The following is an 11,172-nucleotide window of genomic DNA, read 5'->3' on the forward strand; positions in this document are numbered from 1 at the left end:
TACCTACATTTACTGTCTGCACCAGAGAAGGTTATAGCTGGTGGAAGAGGATGACCTGGTTATTGCGGTGACCTGGGCCTTGTCAGTGACAGACAGTAGCTTATCACCAACAAAAAGCAATGTGTGTCTCAGAATCCTGTTTCAACTAATACCTGGCCAAATTGTTATAAATAGGCTCGTCTAATTTTGCGTTTCAGTATGTTGTTTATTTCAGATTGTTTCATATAGGCTAAATTGTCTGAGTCTCTCGTGTGAAATGCGCGGTGTTTGCATTGACAATTGCCTGCGCATTTAATAACATGGACACGGAAGCTTTGTGGCGTTGGATAATTGTGACAATTATTATACATAATTAGTTAATCCTGAGAATGAAGTTATTCCAGAGTGAACGGGACAATGAACAATCCTCCCCAAATGGACCATGGCCCAGTCGCACGCGCGTCTCCACCTGTTTTGGCACAGTTTTGGACCCGTGCGCGCGGGTGAGTTTTATCAACAGACTAATTATTATTATTATTATCATTATTATTATAATTATTATTATTATTATTATTATCATAATTATTCTATTATTGTCATTATTATTATCATTATTATTGTTGCTTTTGTTTTTGTTATTATTATTTAAGACAATTACTTTGATTATCTTATTAATCTGCCTCTATTGTCTTTTTAATCTTTTTTAATTAATCTATACAGAATAAACAATGGGATACATTTACCGAATGAGGGTATCAGATACCATGTCATAAAATATTCAAACTATTTCGTTATTTGGTGTGCACAACACAAACTAGTGCCCTCTAGAGTCACCTTCGCACGTAACATTATGAAGCAACAGCTGCGTCCGCCGCTCTGTCTCACAAGGATAAATGTCAAAGATTCTTTAATTATAAAGCCATTATTTATTTATTTTCATTTGTAACGTCATGCGTGTTGCACACATCTTACCATTCAGATTTTACCCCGTTGTACTTCGATCCTGCTTTTGACCTTTAAATTGTAAATGCGTAATGTTATTATAACTAAATTACCATAGACACTTTTTTTAATCAATCAATTCAAAAGCATTGAAGTAATGTCACAGTTTTCACCTCATTTAATTTCTTGTTTGATTTAAGCTTTTGTAATAATCAACCACAAAAATAGGAACCAAAAAAATAGTTTGGCTCCAAGCTGAAGCAGACCTATAGAAATTGTCGCACAAATTCAAAATTTCAACATTATAAATGCTTACAATATATATCTATGTTTTCTTGTAATTTAGACTATGGAAAATTAACCTGCTTTGCTTTATCAAATATTGAGGGACCTTCCCTTCCTTCCCTGAATAGCTTAATGACATGAGATGATCGGGCATAAAATAGATCGATAATGAATGAAGTCAGGGGCAGAAATTCCGGGTGACACCGGAGCATCCTTTTGCATCATCAGCACCTTCTTCGGTGTCTGAAGTGAAGTGAAGCAGAGAGAGACGCGCCTTTCTCTTTCTAGAGCCTTTCCCATGGGGATCAGATAAATATAGACCCTCTGACCCCCCTCACGCGCTCGCAGACACACACAGGCGCGCGCCTCTGCCCGATCACCATTTGCTGTTTGTGTAAAAGTGATTAGCCAGACACAACTGCGAAACTGTTACCTTTATAGTGGCCAAGCCGCAGAAAAGCCTGTAAAACGAAACCAGCGCTGATGTAGAATTGTAAATGAAAACGGTCTAAATTTGACCTCGACTGAGTGCAAAGAAAACACGTGTAATTTTAAAACAATTACAGTACACTGAAATAATTACTGTTAAATCAGACGAACTGCCTCTGTACTCACAAATCGTTCATAAAAAATAATGTTTCCCTTCACTTAACAACATGATGCACCTGCTGTTAGGGACAATCTGAATTTCTTCCAAATAATGTCTGTCACAATAATGTGTGTGATGATAACTAAGTATGTTTTTTGTGCTTGTGGCTTGATACAAACTCCACTTTCGCGTTAGGTTGTTGTTATTTTATTCTAAACCAGAGCAACTTTGTTTTAATTAAAGGCTGTTTTTTGGTGTGTGTTTTTAAAAAACTTTATCTGTTGCCTCTTTTTCAATAACTAAAATAATATGAATGTATTCCATAAACTCTGCATGCCAACAAAATAAAATAAAATCCCATGCGTAATTACATAAGAAAAAAGATAAAACGAGTTCATGATCAATTGTTTAAAAAAAACAAAAACAGAACCTTTAAATATAAACCAATTCCAGGACATTTTCTGTAATCTTCTTCCATGTATTTTAATTGTGTTACTAATGTTTAAAAATTAAATGCATATACAGTATCAAAAAAACTAAAAAACACAAATACACATTCAATTTCCACCTGAAAATTAACATAACTTGCCCCAGTTAAAGATAATAATAATAATGCAAATTTCTTACATTATTTTAGTTTTCGAATTTATTTACAAATAAACTTCAGTTTACAACACATTGAAACTACATAGAATGACATTTATTTAATCATTGTTTTGTTTATTTCCTATAAACATGTCAAGGTTTTGTCGGTGTTGTCTGTGGTATTTCTTGTATGAAAGTGAATCTCCCGATACAAAAACCAACGTTCACATAAACAGAACAGAAAAGACAAAGCCAAACAATTCTCTTTACAAATATGTACAAATATTACCTGTACAGAAATATGTCCTTAAGCCTTGTCTTTAGCCTACATGGCCACAGAGTCCAGTGCTGCCTATAGTGGTTTGTGCATTTACTCACTCTTCCTCCTTTATAATATAATAACGTTTTATATAAAAAATAAGAGTTCATTTTAGGCTGGGTTTGAGTCATTGTGAAGACCATTTGGACACTGCCGCGGCCGTGGCGGGCGGAAGAACGTGTCCAGAGATGAGACTCGACGGGACGCTGAGGATGGGCGCCATGGCCGAGGTCCGACTCAAAGACAGAGACTGCGCGCTCAACAGGGCCGACTGCACCGTCACCGGAGGCCGTAGAAACGCCTGCGCCGCCGCCATGGAGGACGAGCTGGACACCCCGATTATATTCTCTATACTGAAGGACGGCCGGGCGGACGGCTCGGACTTGATCATCGACGCGGTGCTGAGGCTGTTGAGCTGCTGCGCGAGCTGGAGACTGGGACCGAAGGCCTTTCTGTTCAGTTCTGAGGAGGGCAGCAGCGGGACGCCCGGCGGGAGCATGGGCCCGACGGGGGGCAGGTACTGGTACTGCAGGGCCGCCGGGTGCGCGTACGTCGCCGGGTGGATGCCGTAGTGCCTCCCGTACGGGCCTCCCAGACTGTAGGCGCCGAAGCTCTGCATCATGAGCGCGGTCTGGTCCCGGAGCATGTCGGGCTGGACTCTCTTGAAGCGCTTCCTCCTCCGCAAGAAGCTGCCGTTGTCGAACATGTCCTCGGAGGCCGGGTCCAGGGTCCAGTAGTTGCCCTTGCCCGGGTTGCCAGGCTCCCGCGGGATTTTGACGAAGCAGTCGTTGAGGGACAGGTTGTGGCGGATGGAGTTCTGCCACGCGGGGAACTTCTCCCGGTAATACGGGAAGCGGCTGCTGATGAACTCGCAGATGCCGCTGAGGGTGAGCTTCTTCTGCGGGCTCTGCAGGATGGACATGGTGATGAGGGCTATGTACGAGTACGGGGGCTTCACCAGGCTGCTTTTGGGTTTCTGCAGCGACCCCGAGTTCTGGTCCTCCGGTTTCCCGCTCACGTCCCCCTCTCCCGAGCTCTCGCAGCACGGACTGACTCCCCCGGACCTCACGTCGTCCTTGTCCACCTCGATCTCGTCCTCGTCATCCTCATCGTCGGCGCCTCTGCCCGCGGGACTGTCGCACTCGCTGTCCACGCGCTCCAGCAGCATCTCGTCGTCCCCTTCGCCCACCACGTCGATGTCCACGTCGTCGGCGGTGAGCACGGTCTGGCCGGACATGTCGCTGGCTCGTTCACTGCCTCCAGACAGGGTCATCTCACAGCTGACTTTGCGCGCTGTTGAGAAAAGTCGAACTCAAAAAAAAAAAAGCACAAGGAGGCGCAGCAGGAGACGGGGGAAGTGCGTGGGACGAGTGCCTGGCTTCTTCGGGGAAAATGTCTCTATTCCGAAAGCCCCCCCAAAAAATGTCCCAAGTATTTCTCCCCGTGCGTAAAAACGCGCCGCGTCTCGTCTCGTCTGGGACTTGTTGTTGACTTTGTGTGAAGTCTCCCGTTGTGGCCGCCGCGCCGCGTGAGTGTGAATATATCCCGCTACAGCACGAGTAATATTCGGGGAATCGAGCCGAGGTGACACATGCTTTTAAAGGCTTTTAAAAGGAGACTGTCTGATAGATTACTTTCCCCTCTTTCAGGATAAGATATACTATCTGCGCGGGACACGTGGTGCGGTGACGACATACGCCCCCTTTGCCCCGCGCGCGCCCTCCCTCCTCACCATGTGTCCTGCCGTCCCACTGCCTCGTACCTCTCGCTGTTAAACCATGCAAACTGGAGTTGTTTCATGGATTTGTCAACAATGGGACATCGGCAGTGTTGCTTTGCGCTCATTTCGGGGTTCGTCCGTCATAGGCCATTTAACGGTGGCGCGGGGAGAAGGAGGAGGGGGCAGAACATTGCTGATTGAAAGATCTTAATGCGCGTTAACGCCGGGCGCGTCACAAACAACCCAAAGAAGCCACCAGAAAAAGCAACGGAAAGTAACGAGAGCCCTGGTACGTTTCTGCATGATTTACTCTTTTATTATATCTGTGTTATTTGTTTGTTTGTTTGTTTGTTTGTTTGTTTGTTTAGCCCTCTCTTTGCATGTTGACATATTTCCTGTCTTAAGGCCGTTCTTGGCAAATGCAAAGCAGTTGATTCACGTCTATTTATTCGCACAGGATTAGCCCGAGGACGCGGCAGAAACAGAAGCGGCAATGAATGAAGTGTAAAGAAATGCCTTAAGAGTTTGGAAGAGGTGCTAACGAGCCCGATCATTGCGCGCGTTTGCATTTGAATCGAGTAGGAAATGCGGCAGCGGGTGAATGCAAAGAGCGTTTCTCATTCACGAGAAGGGGAAAGCATGCGTCCGAGCCGAGGCTTTTCCAGGAGCCTCAGTGTGGGAAGATCTGAGCCCAAATCACACTCGGCTCTAGGTTTTAATACGAAACAAACACAGATTATTATTGAAATGGACTATAAACTGAGAATGATGTATTTAGTCATATGTGCGGAGGTGTTGAAAAGGCGTTCATTGATTTTATTGGAAGTCATTTAGCAGGTTAATGAAAATATCTATATTGTGCTCCACGGGTTTTTGAGAGAAAACATGCATACAGACTAACTGAATTGAATTAAATATTAATAGTAGTAGCAACCGCCATACAATAATACAGGAATTACAAAACATCTTTACCCTAATAATAATAATAATAATATTGATGATAATAATAACGTAGATTTATAAAGCGTAATTTTGTCAAAATACTCTTAACCGTATTCATGCCTAAATCATTTCGCTTTTATTTGTGAAAGGCCTTATGTCCCACTCCGACTGCCCTCCTCGGTCTGGTTCTAATCCCACGCTGTCATTAGTAACACGGGGCTGATCTGAGGGGAACGGGCCGCTCTTTTCCATGTTGAACCTGTGCTGTTAGTCGAGTTAATCTCACGGTGACCCGCGTGATCTGGACCTCTGTCAATACGAGCTGCTTAAACCTCGGTCTGCGTCAACTCGGATCCTCTTTATCCGCAGGGCGCGCGACATGGAAAAGAGCGGCCCGTTCCCCTCAGATCAGCACGCGCCAGTCATTTCTTCTGTTCTGGAGTGATTTGGGAGATCGCGTTTAGAGGACGAGCCTTATGCCTTTTGATGGCAGGGAATCGGATATTTTATTTTGAGATTTTGCATTTGATTTCTTTTTTTTTCTTCTTTTTTTCCCCCAAAACATTGCATGCGTAAAACCATCTTTACGCACGGCAACATTTTTTAAAACATTTTTTTTTTTTAAATATATAAAATAAAACCACATTTTATCAGCGTTGAAAATAGCCTATATTTCTCGTGTTTGTGTTTTAACTAAAATACTTCTTATTTCTCTCCTCAGACAGGTGCAGAGTGCAGACCCCTCGCCTTTTTCAGACCCCTTTTTGCAGCGCGGTGTGAAAAGCTTTTAGCTGGATTCTCCGTAACTGCTGATGGCAACTGAAAGCAAAGGAGAAAGAGAGAGGGAGGGAGTTTTTCAAAACGCCGTCCTTCCTGTGATCTTTTGAAGCCTCATAAATCCGCTTTTATACCGCCGCAGTTTGTTAATGAAATGTACGTTTTAAGCACACATGCAAGGCTTAGCGCGACAAAACCTTTTAGTATAATAAGCCAAGTCGCTTCACCATGACACCATTAGGAGACAGACAGGTACACGGACAGATGGGCACAAATTGGAAACGAGGCAGAGCAGGGGAACAGTCAGCACGTGTGATCAGCGCAAACAACCAACAAGGTCGCACAACAAATAACTGTGATCATAATAACGCGATGCTCCGGTGGATTCCGAGGGAGGGGGCGCGGAGGGAACAGAGGGGAGCTCGTATCTTTCCCATTTTACTTTTTCATTCCCTCTCCCCGAAGGTCAAAGGTCAGGGTCACCTGCAGAGACACCGTGTGAACAAGGACGCCACTGTAAGGTCGATGCGCAAAAGGCCTCCTGTCATCAGTCCTACAACATGCAATAAATAAGAATTTCACTTTCATAATTCTTGTGTCATTTTTGACTGGAACACGTTAAAAGGCATAAAAGATGGCCCTGCAATGTCAAAGCAATATTTTAAATTGCAGTAAGAAGGAAACGAGTAAAGGGAGATTGTAAGCAAATATATTTAGGTGGGTCAAAGGATCAAATAATCATATTGTAATTATTACAAAAAATTAATGATAAATAAACAAAATACAGATTAAAGAACGAAAAACGAAATTAAATCAACATCAACGTCCTTTTCAGAATAATGTGAAAAGCCGTTTCATTGACACCAGTCCTAATCACAAATAATAATGATAATAATAATAATAATAATTGGCTAATTACAGGCCTAATTGATATGTAAAAGGTTCTTTCCTCAAAGTTGCTCCACCAAATTTTACATTTAAATTATAATATATATATATATATATATATATATATATATATATATATATATATATATATATATATATATATATATATATATATATATAAAACGTTTTTGAATGCTGATAAATGGATGCCTGCCAACATGCGTGCCTCGAATTAATTTATGTTAATTAATTTACAACATGACAATTCTTCTGTCTGCCACAATGAATAGGGGGAAAAAATAAAAAATAATAGTCCCGATTGTCTAAATACTCATTTTCAAAATCATTATTTGAAACATTGCTTTCAACATGCTTTCAAAGTAAAGGGGCTCTTTCGTTTTTCGTTTTTCTTCAAGAATGCACTCCATCAAGCCGCACACTGTGTCAAACTGAAAGGGCTCTTTACGCATCCTCTGCGCGCGCAATATTTTAGATATTTGGAGCGTAACAGTTGTATCTTTTATTATGTGAGGCCCAAATTAGGACATTTTCGACCTTTGCGTTGCGCATTAATGTATGAATCAGTCCACTTCATCGACCACAGGCCTGGCATAACAAATACAGTAGGCTACGAATTAAATTGGGCAATAAACAAATTAATTTATCTTCTTTATCTGGCTTTACCAACACTTTAATTTTAGTCGTAGTATCTCCTTCAAAATATTAATTATTGTGAATTATAAAGACACAATAAGACGCATCATTAGGCCTATCCTCTTTTGTATACGTAATATCATGGGCAATTAAGACAATTTCTTACAGTCTACACTAATTTAATTATAACCTCACCTATTTTGGTAAATATTACAGTTTTAACATGTGTTTAATCGATAATATGGGTTTTAATATTTACTCATTGTTTGAACGGCTAAAATATCTGTAATTGACGTTAATGTATTGTTTATTTGATAGGGACAACACACATAGATTAACATGCAGTAATCCGATGCGGGTATGATGCATCACAGTCACTTGAGAATATCTATTGGTCTGAAAACGCGCAGTTCACGCTCACGCGTCCGGGTCCGGGACGCAAGTGCGCGCTCGAGGCTCACGTTGGCGCGGTGGGAAAGTGACACCTTGCGCTAACTGCCCCTGGATTACCATGCTGTTGTGGACTTGTTAAGTACGTGTCATGTTACTCCATTTGTAAGCGTTTTGTCATTCAGATTGACCCCGAACGTGTACATTTCGCCACGTTTTTGCGCATCGCTGAGGTGCGGCAGAAATGAAAGCCGCGAAAGACGACGTCACAAGTGAGAATTGGCTGCATTTTACACGCGTCACCTACAACACGCAACGCCACAAACAGAACGAGGGGGTGGTAAGCAATGACTTGAAGGTAATTCGCGCGACACAGCTCTAAACATGTCACGTGTTCTTGACCTAATTCAACCGAAAATAGTCTGTTTTTCCCTCACGCGCAAAACGCGCAAAATGGAACCGTTATTGTGAACCGTGGCCTGTTCCATCCCCACGCGTCACGGTGCGTTTTTGCATTTGAGGCAGCTTCTTTACATAAAAGGAAAAGGCTCATTCTGCCTGACCCCTGAACTCAATATCCTCTTGCCTATTGATGCATACATATATGTAACATCACATGAAATTACCCTCTATCCTCCTCCTGCACTGCACTGGCCATAATAATATTCCTTCAATCTGTCAAACTCTCCACAGACACTTTACCTTTTCTCGAACCCAATTATATATATAAAAGACCACAATGGCGTAAAAGACAACGTTTTTTTCACTCAAGTGCCACAGTCACATCGCCAGCACCGTAACGTTGTGGCGAGTCAATGAGCACATAATGAAAATAGATACAAATATGTTGAACTTGAATGAAACCTGTTCAGGACTATAACTAAAAAAGGTGTTTTTTATTCTAATATTTTTTTTTTAATAGGGTTTGTAAAAAGAATGAACAAACCCAAAATTCCATAGGCAGACTCGAATTGTATTACATATGCTTACATGAACACCACAAATCGGATTTAATTATGTTTTATTTTTTTTATCAGATTATTGAAATGCCATGTAAACCGTGCAACAATTAATCCGATTTCTTTGTTCACACCGGTGCAAAAAGACAAAAATATGCAAAGAAGAGCAAAAAAATGTGATAAAAACAAGAATGAAAGACAGAATATTAAAGTCTTTTTTAATTAAATTAAAAACAAATATTGATTGGACCAACCCGTGTAATCAGATGTTTTTTGTGCTCGTAAAAACACACAAAAATTATCTAATTATTCAGTTATAGTGATCTGATTTTACTGCCATGCAAATGTATACTGCACCCTTTAAAACACACACACACATCTATTCTATCTGCATTCATTCACTCTCAAAACAAATGTGCAAACTTATAAATATCCTCGTCTTCTGTTTGTTATGCGAGGGCTAATCCAAACTATCAAAAATAAGACTTTGTTATTATATGTTCGGATCAAAATGCCTTGTTGTTTCCAGAGCCGAGCAAACTGCTGCCTGCCACTCGTCTCCTAAAGCCAAATTGACTGTTCCTTATTCATATGCCCCTCTTTCCTGATCGTGTCCTTGCCTGTTACCCCAATGGGAACGCACATATCCCACCATCTAATCAAAGCCGCTGCGCTGTCTCTTGAAATTAGCGAGCGCACCTTTAAATTGTCAATTACTCCGGGGTTAAGTGGACTGAATAGACCCAATGATTCAAATCAGGTGTTGCAATTTGCTTCACCGAGGCATTTCACTTTCATTACTCCCCCCATTTCATATTAGGCCTGTATATTTACCTTTGATATGTCATTTTAAACACTATACCATCTATTGCAATTAATCCCTCGCACTGAATGGAGCAGGGAGATTTGACACGTCAGAATAATAAACTTAACACCCCAAACTAAGTTACCATGACAATGCCGGGAGTCCAAAGGCACACTGTAGCATCAATATTTAAAATTCCCTCCAGAATCCTCTTTAAAGATGCAATCAATGGCTCCTATTCATTAGCTATGTGTATGTCTTCTAGGTATGGCCTTTGTCATTAGGTAATAATTCTCTCCAGCACAGTCCCACATTACTCCAGCGCTCCACACTTTTTACAAATGCCTCAGGGCTATAAATACTAATGGAATCTCTTTGCTTAATTTGATTTTGCTGGTACACTTGCAGTTATGGCTGAACTTTCCCACGAGAGAGGCTGATTGAACACTTTCAAGTCCTTATGGAAGCGGGAAAACATTCCGGAGAGCTGGAGAGATCATTTCCATAATTACCCCGATTGGCAGCCATAATGACCTTCCGCGACAATAAAAAGATCTCTTGTTAATTCCATTTCGGGCGCTGACATTCAAGAGATTCCGATCTTACATGTTTGAGGGTTCACAAGATAACAAGTGTACGTTTTTTTCCCCTCGCCAGTCTAAAAGAGCAGTGCCATTCAGTTTTCCCTCCCCTCACTTAGCTCCACAGCAGTGCAGTGTAAAAGGGGTCTGCTTGTCCCTGCGCACCCCCCACACGTCCCAAAGTTGGATAATTTATGGGCCGGTAAAAGCAGATTATAAAGACGGATCTTTAGGGCAATCAATTCTCATGTTGCGTTTTGAATGGTGGGATAGAAATGAAGTGCAGAATAATTAAAAAGATCACAAGTCGCCCCTTGCATGTGATAATGAGTGGCTGAGGGGGCTGCTCCTTCGGGCGGGGGTGCTGTGTGAAAATATAGGCCCCATCTTGGTCGGCCAGCGCTACATGTTCCCTATAAAAATGCACTTTATAGATGATTTCTGCCAGCGAATTATTCAGAATTATTTATTTCTGTATCTACTCGGTGAAAAATGGCGTTTACGTTTCCCCGGTTTAGTTAGTGGTAATTATGGAGCATTGTTGTACCTGCCTGAAATGGGTGCTGCTGTAAAACAAATTGGAAAACAAATTGAAGTGATTGTCTACAAGCAAAGCGAGAAAAGTAATATATAGAGATTACATTTGTTACATGGGGAATAAATCTGAAAAGAAAGAGTAATCAGTCTGAATGGTGTTTATTAGCGGCACAGCTTATTCACTGGGCGTGTTGCATTGGTGGAGTGGTTTGCACACTCA

At 41.6% G+C, this 11,172-nt stretch overlaps 1 protein-coding gene and 1 long non-coding RNA gene across 2 annotated transcripts; one reads left to right on the plus strand and one right to left on the minus strand.

Moving 5' to 3' along the window:
* Positions 1–2,377: 2,377 nt before the first annotated feature.
* foxd3 (forkhead box D3) lies at positions 2,378–4,350 on the minus strand. The gene has a single exon (XM_072438773.1). The coding sequence runs from the start codon at positions 3,970–3,972 to the stop codon at positions 2,827–2,829; it is 1,146 nt and encodes a 381-aa protein (XP_072294874.1). The 5' UTR covers positions 3,973–4,350; the 3' UTR covers positions 2,378–2,826.
* A 59-nt stretch (positions 4,351–4,409) lies between these two features.
* On the plus strand, positions 4,410–6,728 carry LOC140353974 (uncharacterized). The gene is made up of 2 exons (XR_011925939.1): positions 4,410–4,708; positions 6,083–6,728. It is a non-coding gene; the product is annotated as an uncharacterized lncRNA (long non-coding RNA).
* The last annotated feature ends 4,444 nt before the right edge of the window (positions 6,729–11,172 follow it).

This window comes from Eucyclogobius newberryi, unplaced genomic scaffold (assembly GCF_026437365.1).
Source record: "Eucyclogobius newberryi isolate DKJ021-1_F unplaced genomic scaffold, fEucNew1.0.hap1 SCAF_9, whole genome shotgun sequence".
In the NCBI taxonomy this organism is placed as follows: Eukaryota; Metazoa; Chordata; class Actinopteri; order Gobiiformes; family Gobiidae; genus Eucyclogobius; species Eucyclogobius newberryi.

Excerpts from the sequence above, each read along its gene's own strand:
- foxd3 (XM_072438773.1), bottom strand. The coding sequence starts at position 3,972 with ATGACCCTGTCTGGAGGCAGTGAACGAGCCAGCGACATGTCCGGCCAG.